This window comes from Lagenorhynchus albirostris, chromosome 2 (assembly GCF_949774975.1).
Source record: "Lagenorhynchus albirostris chromosome 2, mLagAlb1.1, whole genome shotgun sequence".
Classification (NCBI taxonomy): domain Eukaryota; kingdom Metazoa; phylum Chordata; class Mammalia; order Artiodactyla; family Delphinidae; genus Lagenorhynchus; species Lagenorhynchus albirostris.
Genome location: NC_083096.1, coordinates 150,393,505 through 150,409,109, shown reverse-complemented (window position 1 = coordinate 150,409,109; position 15,605 = coordinate 150,393,505). Strand labels below are relative to the sequence as shown.

The 15,605-nt window shown below is 58.7% G+C and overlaps 2 protein-coding genes across 10 annotated transcripts; both read left to right on the top strand.

Moving 5' to 3' along the window:
* The first annotated feature begins 935 nt into the window (after window positions 1–935).
* On the top strand, window positions 936–4,153 carry ATP6V0B (ATPase H+ transporting V0 subunit b). Of its 2 annotated transcripts, XM_060142639.1 has the most exons (8): window positions 936–1,085; window positions 1,776–1,824; window positions 2,040–2,123; window positions 2,251–2,328; window positions 2,542–2,611; window positions 2,731–2,782; window positions 3,003–3,193; window positions 3,864–4,153. In XM_060142639.1, the coding sequence occupies exons 1-8, from the start codon at window positions 1,019–1,021 to the stop codon at window positions 3,888–3,890; spliced, it is 618 nt and encodes a 205-aa protein (XP_059998622.1). In that variant the 5' UTR covers window positions 936–1,018; the 3' UTR covers window positions 3,891–4,153. The 2 variants fall into 2 exon arrangements, with proteins under 2 accessions (XP_059998622.1, XP_059998623.1); XM_060142640.1 differs by lacking the exon at window positions 1,776–1,824 and having other exon boundaries at window positions 988–1,085.
* Window positions 4,154–5,160: 1,007 nt separating this feature from the next.
* B4GALT2 (beta-1,4-galactosyltransferase 2) lies at window positions 5,161–15,484 on the top strand. 8 transcript variants are annotated; one of them, XR_009538951.1, is made up of 10 exons: window positions 5,307–5,447; window positions 6,291–6,471; window positions 6,950–7,305; window positions 7,509–7,744; window positions 11,109–11,299; window positions 11,442–11,564; window positions 11,684–11,788; window positions 12,510–12,674; window positions 13,904–14,112; window positions 14,371–14,501. XR_009538951.1 is itself a non-coding variant. In XM_060140262.1 (8 exons), the coding sequence occupies exons 3-8, from the start codon at window positions 7,002–7,004 to the stop codon at window positions 14,519–14,521; spliced, it is 1,110 nt and encodes a 369-aa protein (XP_059996245.1). In that variant the 5' UTR covers window positions 5,242–5,341; window positions 6,291–6,471; window positions 6,950–7,001; the 3' UTR covers window positions 14,522–15,484. The 8 variants fall into 8 exon arrangements, 5 of the variants coding, with proteins under 5 accessions (XP_059996248.1, XP_059996246.1, XP_059996245.1 ...); XR_009538950.1 differs by lacking the exon at window positions 13,904–14,112 and having other exon boundaries at window positions 14,371–14,506; XR_009538952.1 differs by lacking the exon at window positions 12,510–12,674.
* Window positions 15,485–15,605: the final 121 nt, after the last annotated feature.

Below are 15,605 nucleotides of genomic sequence, written 5' to 3'. Positions count from 1 at the left end.
ATGGTGATAAGGGCTATGGTAAAGCTGGGAAGGAGTGCAAGAGAAGGGGCTGCAGTATTAAACAGGATGGTCAGAGAAGGCCTTTTGAAGGTGAGCAAAGGCTGAAAGAAGTTAGGAATGAACCATGCGGATAATTTGGAGAAGCAGAGGGAACAAGTGCAAGTGCAACGCGTTGAGGGTGTGACCGGTGTGTTCAAGGAACAGCCAGGAGGCCAGTGCAGTCAGAGGAGGGAGTTAGTGGGGAAGTATTAGGAGATGAAGTCGGGTAAGAGGCATGGGGAGGCGCAACAGTAGAGGCCTAGTAGGCCATTTTAAGGACTATGGCTTTTATTCCGAGGGAAATGGGGGCCTCCGAGGTATTTCAAAGAGAGTGACATGATCTTGCTTTCATAATGATCGCCAGGGCGGCGGGGGAGCCCAGAGCGGGCGCACTCCCCTGCCTCTGGTTAGGGAACCCTTCCTGGGGGAATGGTATCCCAAGACCAGTAAGTGTTGGCTGGGCCATGGGGTGAGCACGAAGAAGCGTGCTTCAGGCAAAGGAAACAGCATGAGCTCAGTAAGGGACGGAGCGGACACCCTCGCGGAACTGGGTGGGACGGTCGTGGGGAGGCCTGCGAAATCAGCACTGGCTTGGAGACTAAGCTAGGGCGGCGGCGAGCAGGAAAGCAGGGCTGGTGGCCGGAGCAGGACGGAGTGTCGGGGCGCAGAAGGAGCGAGCTTGGTCGGACGCGAGACTGACCGGCCAGGCAAGGAGTCGAGGTACTGAGTAAGAAGGGCATCCGAGGCCCTCAGGCGTGCGAGACTACAACCACCACAATCCTCTGCGTCGCACTTCCGGCATCACCAAGTTCTAGACCGGCGGCGCCGGGGCGCCAGGCCTGGCGTGTGGTCACGTGGCGCCGGCGCGTCACGTGGGTGAGTCAGGTGACACTGCGGGGCGGACGGCGGACGCCGGGACGAGGTTTGAGCTCCGGCCCCCCACCCCGCCCCCGACCCGAGACCCGCCGTCGTTGCCGCCATGACTGGGCTAGTGCTGCTCTACTCCGGGGTCTTCGTGGCCTTCTGGGCCTGCCTGCTCGTCGTGGGTGAGGCCGGGCCCTGGCGGGCGGGGCCGGCATCGGGCCGAGCTAGCCCGACTGGAGCCCAGCGGGGAAGCGGAGGCTTGGGAATACTGGGCCCCGGCGCGGGGAGGAGACCCGTATCTCCAGCTGCTTGGGGAGGGGCGCGGGCGGGGCTCGCTGGGGACCGCGAGCGCAGCCCTTGTCCGTTTCTGTCACTGCCGCCCCCTTCCCTCGCTCCCTGCTGTCGTCCCTCTCTTGCTCTTGACCGGCCTGCTTGGGTCACGAGCCGGCTGCTCCAGTTCCTCTTTTCCCGGTAGTCTTGCTCTCCCCCCACACGCACAGCGTGTGGGGTAAACAGCGGCTCGGATTGGGCTGGCTGCATCTGGTGGGGCCTGGCCAGAGCTCTTGCTCCCTCCCCTCCTCCAGGGTATTCAGGCCTGCCGGTGGCTCCTCTTGATGGCTCTGGGTCAGGGAGGTGGTGTCACAGAGGGGATATGTTCCTGAAGGAGTGGCAGAAAATGGAGATCTGAGTAGAGGCATTTGTATAGGCAGCTGTGCTTTTGCGTGGGGCCAGCCAGAGGACTCTCCCTTGACTTAGGTGTAGGCAGACCTTTTGGGAAGGTGGCCCATCAGCTGGGCAGTAACTTCTTGCCTAAGTTGTGGCGCTTCTCTCTAGAGAGCAGTCCCTAACCCCCGTTTTTCTCACTGCTGCAGGAATCTGCTACACCATTTTTGACTTGGGCTTCCGCTTTGATGTGGCATGGTAAGGGAGAGGTTTCCCCTAGGAGCTTCTTTGCAGCCTGCCCTCTCTGATCCGATCCCTACCGCACCCCACCCCCCAGCTGTCTGGGATGGGGACCTTTGGGAAACATGAAGTGTTTTGTCTCAGCATCGAGGACTGGGGGTGTTGGGGAGGGGGTGGATTTTGTGCCCACTTCTCCACCACGGCTGAATTGTCTTCCGCCGTCTACACACCAGGTTCCTGACGGAGACTTCCCCCTTCATGTGGTCAAACCTGGGAATTGGCCTAGCTATCTCTCTGTCTGTGGTTGGGGCAGCATGGTAAGTGTTGGGGTCATGGGTCAGGGGAGGGGCTGAATCATAGCAAGTGGTGTCACTGGGTTCTTAGTCATCTTGGGGGCAATGACAGGATTGGGCTCTGCTCATTGGTTTCTTATCCGTCCACCAGGGGCATCTATATCACTGGCTCTTCCATCATTGGGGGAGGGGTGAAGGCCCCCAGGATTAAGACCAAGAACCTGGTCAGGTAAGTGTAGGACCCTTGTAAGGTTGTCAGAACCAGCTGCATTGGTAGCTGCCTGTGCGTTTGACCTGCCTGACGTGCTGCTCCTGACAAACCTCCTGCTGGGGTCGGATGTCAGTGGGGGAGAGGTGGCTGGAGACTCTTCAGGGAGGAAGGTTGGTTCCTTTCTCAACTCTTTCTCCTCTCCACCCCCTAATCCCCTGCTACCACTACCAGCATCATCTTCTGTGAGGCTGTGGCCATCTATGGCATCATCATGGCGATTGTCATTAGCAACATGGCTGAGGTATGGAGGACTAGGTGGGGTGGGCATCTATTCCAGTGTGTTTATATATTGCTTAGTGATGGTGGAGGAGGGGGAGTGGAGTAGGGGGTGATTTCTGATTATTTCTCTGCTTCCCTCAGCCTTTCAGTGCTACTGACCCCAAGGCCATTGGCCATCGAAACTACCATGCAGGTAGGTGGGTATGTGAAGGCAAAAAGTTGGGGCTTCACAGCTGCTTCCCCCTGCAGTGTGCACCCCAGCTTAGATTCTTCATTTTGATATTCTCTCACCTACGTTGGGCTGCTTTGTAGAGTTGGGGTGGTGGCTGGCCCCGTTATTCCATGTTGAATCCCTTGCCCTCATGTCTCCTTGTGTCTGGCTTGGCCTCAGTGTTCCCCTTCCGTCCCTCCAGGTTACTCCATGTTTGGGGCTGGCCTCACGGTGGGCCTGTCTAACCTCTTCTGTGGAGTGTGCGTGGGCATCGTGGGCAGTGGTGCCGCCTTGGCTGATGCACAGAACCCCAGCCTCTTTGTGAAGATTCTCATCGTGGAGATCTTTGGCAGTGCCATCGGCCTCTTTGGGGTCATCGTTGCGATCCTTCAGGTGCTGAATCCCCCCGGGAAGCCTCTATTCTTGTCCCCAACCCGGCCTCACGCTTCTTCTGGAGGAGCCACAGTGCTTCCGTCTACACCTGTAACCATAAGAACCTCTTAAATAGTTTCTACCACCTAGTTCCCATCTTTTGGTGTTCCCCTTTTGAAGTTCTCCATTTATTTTTGTCTTCAGTGTGGTATCACTGACAACTGTCTTTTTTTGTCTGTTGTGTCTATATGCAAAAGATTTAGCTTCTCTTTCCTGTTCTGTTATTTTGTCTCTTCCTCGCTGTCTTTATAGTCTAGACCAGGTTGGGATGCGTCTGTCTCAGTCCGTCTTGGTGTGTTTGACTGTGATGTCAGTAGGACAGCACATGGGGTGGGTGTGTGATTAAGGATCAGCCTGAGTGTCTGAGTGTGACTGTGGGCGCCTGACTGGGTTGACTTGGTGACTGGCACTGTCCATATGCCACTTCTCTCTGTCTTGTCTGTCCCACAGTTGAACTCTGTAGTTGTCTCTGTGTCCCTGTTCACTGTGTTTGTCACAACATGTCCATCCTGGTCTAATCATCCATCTGTTGTGGTCTGTCCATCCTGCCATGGGTCTGAGCATCTGTCATTTGTCATTGTCTAATCTGTTTCTCTGTCCCTGACTGATTTCTCCTGTACTTCTTTTGCAGACCTCCAGAGTGAAGATGGGTGATTAGATGATCTGCGTGGGCGGGGCCGTGCCCCACTCTTATTTATTTGTGGTTTTCCCGGGACAGCTGGAGCTGTGCCCCTTAGGCTTTCAAGGGGCTTGGTGTTCAGGGCCCTCCCTGCACTCACTTCTGAGGCACTGCCTGGCTGGATCCGCAGTGTGGGGAGTGGGCTGCTGTTGACTGTGTGCAGCTTGGCACCCGTGTCCCACCTCCACCTGCAACCCATCTTCCCAGTGTTTGTGAAATAAACATGGTATTTGTCTGGGTCAGTGCTGCTTCTCTTGCCTTTCTTCGCCACCTCCTTTCACAGAGGAAGGGTAAACAGGCCTATAGTTCTCAACTTCATGCCAGCTTCTTGCCAACTTTCCGACTCATATACACTGTCTCTGCTGTGGACAACGATGGCTCCTGGGTTGGAAGGAAAGTGTGCTGAGCTGAGGACTCTGTAGCTCTGAACATCTTTATTGAAGGGAAGGGGGGGGGTCTAGGTATATGGGCCCATGTGTTTGTGTGGGGAAGGGAGGTGTCCTAGTTCCATGCCTTCAGGGCTCTGGTCAGCCCAGCCTCAGTTAGCCACATGCTTACCTGGCTCTACCCTCAGGCATCCATCATCTCTACCCCTGGGGCCTTGGAACGCATTCATTTGCCTCTGCCCGTCCCAGCACCGTACCCGGCCAGTAACTACTTTGATCCCTTGGGGCCATGTCCAGCTCCTCCCACTCCTGTCCAACCTCCTGTTCCCTAGAAGCCCCTGCCACACACTTCTGTCTACGCCTTTCAGTGTCCTGCCCAGTTTTAACTAGCAGGCCCCTCCTCTGGCGGACCCTTAGTCATGCTCCCATCGATGAGCTGACAAATCCCTGATCTCCCTGCACGAGTTGGCCTAACTTCCAGGTGCCCTTCTTTGGCTGAGTTTGCGCTCCAACCCAGACCAGACCCCATTCCTCCGTAATGGGTTTTACCCATCCACACCCTCTCCGGTTTGGACCTCGAATCCATCCCGTTGGATGAGTCTGATTAATTTCTCCCGCCCCTCCCTGGTCCTCCGTCCCCTCGCTCCGTCGCGCTTAGCCGCCGGCAGGGGCGGGCGTCGGAGGCGCGCGGCGGGTACGGGCGCGCTGGAGGCGGGGGGCTGCGGGGGCGCGCGCGCGGGCGCGCGGGCCGGGCCTGCCCCTCCGAGGCGCCGTAGCGCGGGAGGGAGGTGGCGGCGCTGTGGTCTCTCGGTCGGCGGGTCCGTGGGTCTGCCCGGCCGCCCGGCCCCGCCCTGCCCCCCGGGGCGGCTCGGCTCCATGGCCCGCGGCGGCGGCGGGAGGCGGTCCGGGGGCCGCTGGGGCCGCTGACCGGGGAGGCGGAAGGCGGCGGGGCCGGGCCATGGGGGACGGAGCCGTTCGCAGCCGCCGGAGCCCGGAATCCAGCCGGAGCCGGAGCGGCGCCCCCTGCTGAGCCCCGAGAGCCGGGTGAGAGGGGGTCGCGCGCGGCCCCCAGTCCGGGGCCCCGAGATTCTAGACCCGGCCCCGCGAGGGGTGCCCCGAGCGCGGCCCCGAGATCCCCGCCCAGGACCCGGTGAGAGTCGCTAGCGGCCGGACCCCGGCCTGGCGTCACCCCACCCTACCCCCATCCCTCGAGTCTCCTTGCCCCCCTCGGGCTCCTCTGCCCGCTCCCAGCCAGCCTCCCTTATTGTCCTCGCTCACCCTGGCCTCGTGGCGTGGGGAGGCGCTCCTCGCTCCCCTTTCCTCGGCCCTTACCCCACATCCTCTCCTCCAAGCCCCCTCCCCGCCAGGCTCCACACCCACCCTCTCTTCGCTGCCTCCGGGTCTCGGGGTGCCACGTGTTCAGGCCACTGAGCCTTACAGCCCCGCCCAAACGCACCTCGCAGCCTGGCAGCCTGACCCAGAACCCCTGCTCCGGAGGGAGGGGTGGGAGTATTTGCACGTGGGTCCGGGTGTTGTGAACTGCCCGGGAGCCCGTCTGTGTGACTCTGTAAGTCCAGGAGCAGCGGCTTTGTTTGTGAGTGCGTGACTCGTTGTGTTGCTGTTACTGTCACCCAGGCGTGTCTGTGACTCTATATGTGGTTCTGTGTGTGTCTGAGTGCAGGTGACTGTAGCTGGGACTGCGGGTGTCTGTGTGGTTGTGTGATGCTGTGTATCTGAGTGAGACTCACCCTGCTCTCTGAAGCACTGCCAGGAGTGCCCCCCAGAAGTGTTGCTGCTGTGTCGGACCCACAGTTAGAGCCATGGCCCAGGCAAGACCCTCTCCTAACATGCTGTCTCCAGGGCCCAAGCATTCCCCTTTCTGGGCATCAGAACCAGCAGTGCTGGGCAGGCCCCAGAGAGTTCATCCCAATCCTTGAGGTCTTATGGGAGGTGTGTCTGATGCCCCACTCTGTATTTTGACCTCTTGCTCCAGAGGGAAGGGATCCCATAAACATCTTGTTCAGATTTGGGCCACCTGGATGCTGAGGGCCACTTCGCAGCCTGGTCCCAGATGGCCTGGCTTGCTTGCCACTGGAACATGTCCAACCAAACCACTGTCCCCCATGTTCCCCAGAGGACTAAATGAAGTCTTGAGTACAAAGTGCTCTTGCATGGTAAGTACTCAGTAAGTGGTCTCTCTCCCCCAGACCAGGAGTCCTGGGTTGAGGATGCTGGCCTGTGGGGCGTTTGTTCTCTGGGGCACAGAGAACACATGTGGGTCTATACGTAAACGTGTTTCCTTGTTCAGGCATGAGCCAGCGTGAACTAGAGGTCACATGTCCACGTGCTTGGGAATCCATAGGGTGTGTGTGAAGTCGGGCAATAAGGGCACGTACCTGAGTGTGAGGGTGGGTGAGGCTGTGCTTATGAGTGTCAATGAGGATGAGGAAGGAAAGCATTGTTTGAAGATGTGGGAGTAGTGAGTTGCCCGGGACTGTGTGTATTTGCAGGTAGAATGTAAGTCGAAGGGTGTGAGCAGGTAAGCGTGAGGATGCGGGTCTAAGAATGTGAGCGGTGCGCAGGAGGTGGGTGGGTGGCCTAGCCCCTCCGGCCCTGACCTCCTGGGTCTGTTTCTCTCCTACCCCTGCTCAGGCCAGCAGCCGGATGCCCGGGCCCATTGGGCGGGCCGGTGGCCGCCTGCGGGATGAGCAGACTGCTCGGGGGGACGCTGGAGCGCGTCTGCAAGGCCGTGCTCTTACTCTGCCTGCTACACTTTCTCGTGGCCGTCATCCTCTACTTTGACGTCTACGCCCAGCACTTGGCCTTCTTCAGCCGCTTCAGTGCACGAGGCCCCGCCCGTGCCCTCCACCCAGCTGCCAGCAGCAGCACCAACTGCTCTCGGCCCAACGCCACTGCCCCCAGCTCCGGGCTCCCCGAGGCTCCCAGCGCCCGGCCAGGCCCCACGGCTCCTGTCCTGCCACCCTGTCCTGACTCGCCGCCTGGTCTTGGTGAGCCTACAGGGTGGGGCTTGCCTCTAGGGGTGGGCAGGGGACTGGGGGAGTGGAGTCTTGACCCACGGGAGTGCCAAGGGTCTGGGTGTGTTGTCAGAGGGCTGTTCCTGGGGTTCCCTTGCCCACCCCAGGCGGAGGGAGAGGGATGGTGTTCCTGGGTTCTGATGAAGGCCTGATTCCTGCCACCGTCCTGCCTGCAGTGGGCCGACTGCTGATTGAGTTCACCTCACCCATGCCCCTGGAGCGGGTGCAGAGGGAAAACCCAGGCGTGCTCCTGGGCGGCCGCTATACACCGCCCGACTGCACGCCAGCCCAGACGGTGGCGGTCATCATCCCCTTCCGACACCGGGAGCACCACCTACGCTACTGGCTCCACTATCTGCACCCCATCCTCAGGCGACAGCGGCTGCGCTATGGCATCTATGTCATCAACCAGGTGTGTTGCCTGCGGCCCCCAGGCTGGCCACCAGCCACCAGGGAACCTATGAGCACCCGTGGGTGAAGGGCCCACATGCCTGCTGGTGGAGCCACAGGGTTGGGGGCATTCGTGGCTGCTTGTCTGCCAGTGGTGGTGCGGACATGTGTACGTACATGTGGGGGCACGTGTATGTCATTGCGTGTGTAGGCAGGTTTGTATGTGCATTCAGGGGAGTGCACATGTGTTAATGGTGGTGTGCACACTGCCAGGTGTGTGCGTGGCCTCGATAGGGGGTGAGCGCCATTGTCTACCCGTGATAGGCCCCATCCATGGGGGTGGCGGCTTAGGGTGTGCTGGTTATGAGATATGGAGGGCCCCGAGCAGAGGGAGAGTTAGACCTGAAAGAGGGATCAAGTCTGCCTTAGGGCCAAGTGCTGAGCACAGCTGAGATCCAGGAATTCAGCTCAGGCTCTGAGCCCTGCCACGGGCCTGGCTGGGGCTGGCTGCCGGAACCTGGAGAGGATCTGATAGAGGCCCTCCTCCCCACAGAGAACTCCCAGACTTGAACTTGGATCCCTTTAGACTCCAGGACAGTGGTGTGTGACTGGAGTTGGAGCAGGGGGCAGTGGGACCACCAAAGGGCCTGGTCCAGCCCTGGGGTGGGAAAGCGACGATTGAGATGAGTCTTGAGGGATGATGAGGCATCAGCTGGCGGAGGGATTGGAGGAGGCAAGCATTTTATGTAGAGGGACCTGGAGGCCCCAGGCCCCAACGAGAGAACTGGTCTCATGTGTTCGGGAACTGTCCACTGAGGGGTGGGGTCCAACATGTAGGGTGGGTAACAGAGATGAGGTTGGAAGAGCTAGTGGAGGCCAAATCCAGAAGGGTCTTAGGAGGCATCTTAAACAGTTGGATTCTGGCCTGAAAGTGATGGGGCACCATTGTGAGGTTTTAATGAGGGAGTGATGTGTATGTGTGCTTATTAAAAAGATTGCTCTGATTGCTTGTGGACAGTGGGATGGAAGGGGAGCCTGGAGGCAGGGGGCCCGGTTGGGAAGACGCTACGATGTTCAGGAAGGAGGTGGTGAATGTGCATATGAGTCGGGCAGGTGTCGTGTGGGTGAGGGGAGAGATGTGACACAAGTGGCAGAGAGTAAGGAAAGGGAGATGCCGGGACATCTCGAGGGTTTCTGTCTTGACTGTTGGCAGTGTGGACGCCTGCGCCTCTGAATGAGATGGGAACATAGGATCTAGGCCAGGTCTGGGGGAGAGTGCAACTCTGAATTCTTTTTTGCATGTGATGAGTTTAAGTGCCTGGGGGAAGTATAAGAGGAATGTTCAGCAGGCAGTTGGACAAATGAATCGACCTAGGAGTGAGGTCTGAGGTGGAGAGGGATCTGTGAGCCACCAGTACGCAGATGATGGTCCCTAAAACCAGCAATGTCAGCCTGCCCAGGGGGCCTGGGAGCTGAGAGGAGAAAGCCAGAACATAAGGGAACGGGTGGAGAAAGAGAGAACACACAGGCCACGCGGGTTGGCCAGAAAGGTTTGAGGAGACCCAGGAGAGCTTGGTGTCCCAGGAGCCCAGGAATAAGCGCCAAGAAGGGAGCGTGGGGCTTCCTGGTGGCGCAGTGGTTGAGAGTCCACCTGCTGATGCAGGGGACACAGGTTCGTGCCCCGGTCCGGGAAGATCCCACATGCCGCGGAGCGGCTGGGCCCGTGAGCCATGGCCGCTGGGCCTGCGCGTCCGGAGCCTGTGCTCGCAATGGGAGAGGCCACAACAGTGAGAGGCCCCGCGTACCGCAAAAAAAAAAAAAAAAAAAAAAAGAAGGGAGCGTGGCAGCCGCATGAGCGCTGCTGGGGGAGTAAGGAAGGATGTAGACCAAGAAGCGTCCAGTGGATTTAGCAACAAGGTGGGCCCAGCGAGAGCCATTTCAGGGGCCTGGTGGGGGCGGAAGCAGATTGCAGTGGGTTGCAGAAGGAATCAGATTTGACAAAATGCAAGTAGCCAATTGGAGACAACTCTCGATCAAAAAAAACCCCTCTGCTGAGAAGGGAAGGCAAAAGGTAGGGTGGTGGCTAGAGGGAGGGCTTTCTTCGGATGGGAGAGAAATGAGCATGTTTATGAGCCCTGTGGGAGAAACCTAGGGCTCTGGGGTGGTGAGTGAGGTTAGAAAGGAGTTCCAATGAGCGAGGAGAAAATGGACAGTTGCTCCAAGGGCTGGTGGGAAGGTTCAGGGCAAGGAGAAAAGAGAGCAGGTGGGGCTGGGCCGTTCAGGGTCCAGGGGAGCAGCTCCCACCCCCTCGGGCCCAGGCTGGCCGGTGAAGAGGAGGGGCTACTCCTCCTCTCCTTCCAGAAGGTCCCACTTGGAGACCAGGAGCCTCTCTGGCTCCAGGCTGGAGATCATGGGTTGGATCAGGGGGCTCAGGGGCCAGCCAGCTCCTTCCATGGAACCCTCCTTGCTCTGGCCAGAATTTGGAACTTGGGGCTACATGGCCAGGAGGCTGGCCTCAAGGAGACCTCGTCCCGCAGCCCATTTCTCGGGGGATCCGAGGCTCACTGTGCTTATCATTTTGTTGGGGAGACAAGTGAGTTGAGCCTGGTCCCGTCCTGGTCCCAGAGGCTGCCCAGGGAGTTGGATGAGGATCTCCGTGAGCCAGAGGGGACAGGTGGCCGAGGCTCATGGCTCAGTCCTCGTGGTCCCTGCATCTTAGATGCTGGTCATTTGGGGGCATGTTTTGTTCATCTCACTCTGTGACGTGCTCAGTAGGGAAACTGTGTTCAGGGCCAGTCATCTCTAGGATCTGCACCAGCAGAGAGAAGACGCCTGGCACCAAGGACAGGGCCACGTGGCATGTTTGAAGGAATGAATGAAAGGAGAGCTCTAAATTGTAACAGTTGGAATGGACCCTGGCATAAGTGAAGCGCACAGGAGGAAATGAGTAATTATACTGGGGCGGGGAGGCTTGGTGACAGAGGCCTTTCCAGACATGAGTTTGATAAGCAGAGAAGGAGAGCATTCCAGGCAGAGGGAACTGCTAACACCGAGGCCTGGAGGCAAGAAAGAGTCTGGCATGTTCTGGGGTCGTGGAGGTATGTAGTACAGCTGGGCCTCAGCATCTGAGGGCAGTGGCATCTGAGGGCAGTGCTATATTCACCAGGCTGATCTGAGGGCAGAGAGCAGGTGGAGTCAGTTCCTGAAAGGCCTTGCAAGGCCAGGTCCAGGGTAAAGAGCTGGCCTTGATCCCTACAGTCTGGGGGCCCCAGTGGGGGCAGGTGGGGTAGTACTAGGCCCACAGGGCCCGCTCTGGACGGTGGTAAAGTGGCAGGTGTCTCTGAGTCTCAGGCCCAGAGCTGACCTGTCCCCTCCGCCAACTCCAGCATGGTGAGGACACCTTCAACCGGGCCAAGCTGCTCAATGTGGGTTTCCTAGAGGCGCTGAAGGAGGACGCCACCTACAACTGCTTCATCTTCAGTGACGTGGACCTGGTGCCCATGGATGACCGCAACCTGTACCGCTGTGGCGACCAGCCTCGCCACTTCGCCATTGCCATGGACAAGTTCGGCTTTCGGTGAGGGCTCCCTTCTCAGGTGGACCCAGGCCTCCCCACCCCACCCAGGCCATCGCTCCCAGCCCCAGTGGCCCCCTAGCTGCCGGGCCTCCGTCTGGAATCCCCGGGGGCCCCTCGCTGATGCCTGCCTTCCGTGCCCTAGGCTGCCCTATGCCGGCTACTTTGGAGGTGTGTCGGGCCTGAATAAATCCCAGTTCCTGAGAATCAATGGCTTCCCCAACGAGTACTGGGGTTGGGGTGGTGAGGATGACGACATCTTCAACCGGTGAGTGGTGACAGGGTGGGGAGTAGACTGGGTGCTTGAGGTGGGGGGTGGGGCGCAGACTGGGCAGGGCTCTTCGCCCTTCCTGGCGCCTGCTCCAGCCCGGCTGTCCCCGTCCCCAGGATCTCCCTGGCTGGGATGAAGATCTCGCGCCCAGACATCCGCATAGGCCGCTACCGCATGATCAAGCACGACCGGGACAAGCATAATGAGCCCAACCCTCAAAGGTGACCCCCAGCGCCCCCGACCCCAACCGCCCCGGCCCCTTCCTCTGTAGAGGTGATGTCCCGGTGCCACTGATCCCCAGAGGTGATCCCAAGGTCCCCGACCCTTGACTTCTAGAGATGACTGCCACCACCCCGATCCCTGTTGCCCAGTCCCCAGCTCAGCCTCTCCCCATCTGGCTCTCGCCCCTGGCCTGATTCCTAGAAGCGACTGAAGTTTAAAGGCAGGGCTCAGATCGTCACTGAGTAGCTCGCATTCCTCGGCGCCCTCGCAGACCTCACTTGCGCCAGAACAGACAGGACGAGAGAGAGCGGCCCCGGGCACAGCTCCAGGGGCTGCGGACCCAACAGGTGGCCCGAGCCATGTGGGGTGGTAGTGGAAATCATTGCTGAGCCCTCTGAGATTGCAGTAGGCGGCTGGTCTCTGAGGAGGAAGCAACATTGGTGTCTGATGCTGGGTGGGAGAAGTGCCTGAGGGCATGTGAAATGTAGGGGCCGGGGGCGAGAGGGTGCAGAGCAGTCAGACCCAGTCCCGGCTGGATAGCCCGTGTGAAGTTCATTCTAGGCAGGGAGGCCGGCAGAGGCAGCACAGGGTGATCAGGGCAAGGTGCTGTCCTGGCAGAAGAGGGAGTGATGGTGGGAGGCTTCCTGGAGGAGGTGATGGTAAACTGGAGTTTGAAAAGAGTTATTCATTCTACAAATATGTGTCACACACCTACCCTAGGCACAGTGCTATATTCACCAGGCTGATGGAGGAGGCCAGTCTGGATAAAAGGAATAATATGTGTAGGAGTCTGGAATGTGAACGTCCATTGTATACGCTGAGAGTCTGAAACTCTTCAGTCTGAAGGCTGGGAGTGACAGGAGAGGAGGTCTCTGCTGATCCCAGGTTGGGAGTTTCACTTTTGTCCCAGAGGCACTGGCGAGTCATGGAAGGGTTTCCAGCGGGGAGGGGGCAGGACCAGATTTGGGTTTGGAAGGATCACCCTTTGAGTTTGAAGAAGGTGAAGGGCTGGCAGAGCTGCCGGGTGGAGCAGGAGGAAGCAGACTAGGCCCAAAGGAGTTGACGGAGCCCCGGGTGCATGTGGTGTGACACTGCCGTGTCCACACGGGACCAGTAGGGATGTTCTGCTCTGAAGCCAGTGCGTCAGAGTGGGGAGGGAGGCGGCAGCACTGATGGAGGGTTGATCTTCGGCAGAAGCGTGACGCACCAGGCGTCCAGGGAGCTGATGAAAAAGCAGTTCAGATAAAAACCATGGTGAGCAGGGAAAGGACGAGAGGCTGGCAGAAGAGGTGCTTCGGGGCATCTGAGAGAGAGCGCTCAGCGTTGGGATGGCTCTGGAGAGCGATCTGAACTGAGCTCAGAAGGACTGGGAGGATCAAAACAGTTGGGATGAGGGTGGGAGGAGCTCTGGAAGCACATGCCAGGGGCCATGGTCCTGTTTCAGGAATAGCGTGTCTAGGTGTCATCCTCAGTTGTGATGTCTGCCTTGAGGGGGGGAGAGTGCCATGATAGCGAGATGTTTCTGGCTTAAGGAACTCTGTGAATGCTGGTTTCATCTACCTAGTTGCTTTTGCCTCAGATCTAGGAGTTCTGGATTCTTCTTTCCCTCACCCTACATGTCCGGACCATCAGCCGGTCACATCAGTGCAACCCCCCAAACATATCTGAGCTGGTCCACTTTTCCCTTTACCTCTGCCCTAGTGAGGCCTCCGTCCTCTTGCCCGGCCGGTTTTCTGTCTTCCCTCTTCTAGAGTTCATGTTCCCTGGCCCTCCCTCCCCCAAACTGGGCGAAAAATCCCTCAGTGTCTTCTCACCCACAGAATAAAAATCTGCTTCCTCTGACTTACAGAGGCCTGCCCGTACATGCTCTAACCTCCCAGCTAATCTTACTCTGGTTTTTCCCCTTGGCCCATTAAGCTCGAGCCACTCAGCTGTGCAAATTCTCATTTCCAGTGTAGGGTCAGCACGTGCTGTTACCTCTGCCTGGAATGCTCTTCCTCTGCTGTCAGCTTGATGGCCCGCACGCACCCCTTCCACGGCAGTCATCCTGGTCTCCCTCTCCTGTCTCCCTTAGCGCGCTGATGTCTTCCTTGTCTGTTACTTGTCTCCCTTAGTGGAATAGACTTGCCACGAGAGGAAGGACCTTGCTGTCCTGTTCATGGCTGTGACCCTGGTGCTTAGAGCGCGCCTAGCACATGGGGACTGCTCAATAAATAGATGGTGAAGGAGTGACTAAAGGATGAGGAACAGAGAAGATGGCACAGAGATGATGGGTGTGAGGAGTAAAGATGGTGCATACAATACAGGACCCGTTGCATTTGAGGTACCTGTGGGGTGCCCTGTGTCTAGGTCTGAGATGAGAGAAAGATTTGTGAGGGTGTTGTGATTCTGGACTCAAGGGGGTGAGATCTCTTTTTTGAGGGTAGTTGCAAGAGCCAAAGGGCTCCAGGCAGGTGGAGGGGGCGACGAAGAGAACTGAGTCACCCCAGGAAGAAGCCAGGATGGCGTGCCCCTTGGCCCCAGTGACCTCTGTTGGGTTTGGTGGTGAGCCCTGATCTGGACCCACTTCCATCCTATCTAGGTTTACCAAGATTCAAAACACGAAGCTGACCATGAAGCGGGACGGCATCGGGTCAGTGCGGTACCAGGTCTTGGAAGTGTCTCGGCAACCGCTCTTCACTAATATCACAGTGGACATTGGGCGGCCCCCATCATGGCCCCCTCGGGGCTGACACCAATGGACAAAGGCTACCAGTGCCAAGGATTGCCTGCCAGAGGACTGACCTACAGCCTGGCTGGTGGCTGCTCTGTGACAGATCCCCCAGGACAGAGACTGTGGGCTCTGTTTTCTGAGGGTCTTCAGTAGGCCCCCCAGCTGCACCTGGAAGTTTCAGAACCTACTTCGGGGAGCTTCTGTCCTGGGCAGGCCCCTCAAGTGTGGCCCTCTCTGGGGTCAACCCTTCTTCCTGCTCCTCCCTCCCCAGTTCAGCCCCCCTCACTGTCAGGGTTGGGCCAGCCCCTGCACTGCCTCGCCGAGTGGCCTGGGCCAGGTCACTCCACCTCTCTGTGCCTCAGTTTCCCCCCCTTGAGTCCCCTAGGGCCTGGAAGAGTGGGAGGTATGACTAGGGGGCAATGTCGCTTCCAGGGGGAATTCTCAGACCTGGGGATCCCCCATGCTCCCAGGGGAGGGGAAACCTTTTTCACTCAACATTGTAGGGGGCAAACTCCGGTGCACCCCCTGCTGAGCAGCAGCGTCAGGAGGGGACCAGAGGGGGTGCTGTGTCGCTGCCTGGGATCTTGGGGTTGGGCTTTGCATGGGGGCGGTTGGGGCTCGGATCAGTTGGGTTCCTGCCCCGCCCCCCTCAGAGAGAAGGCAGTAGCCCCAGGGCCGGCTCGTGTTTGTACATTGCACAGAAACTTGTGTGGGTGCTTTAGTAAAAAACGTGAATGGAGGAGCCCCTTTGTCTGTTTGGGGATGGGGATCTGGATCCCTAAACCCAGACCCGGAGTGTGTTATGGGACGGCCAGGGGGAACCAGGACAGCCTATCGGTCTGGCCCAGGCTGTCCTGGTTCCCCACGCCCCTCGAAACGCAGTGGTTCGCTAGACTTCCGCCGGCTGGAAGGAGAAATGTTTACCCTGCCGCTGCCTCCCGGCCAGAAGAGACAAAGAAGTAATAAACCCATTGGGCTCAGATTTCTCCGTTCTTTCACCTGCCCTGAAGCCGAAAGGTGCTTGGAATCAGGGCGGGGTGGATGGTTCGCACTCCAAAACCACCTACCACGGCTGTGGGTTGGGCTTCGCGAGCCGGCACCGC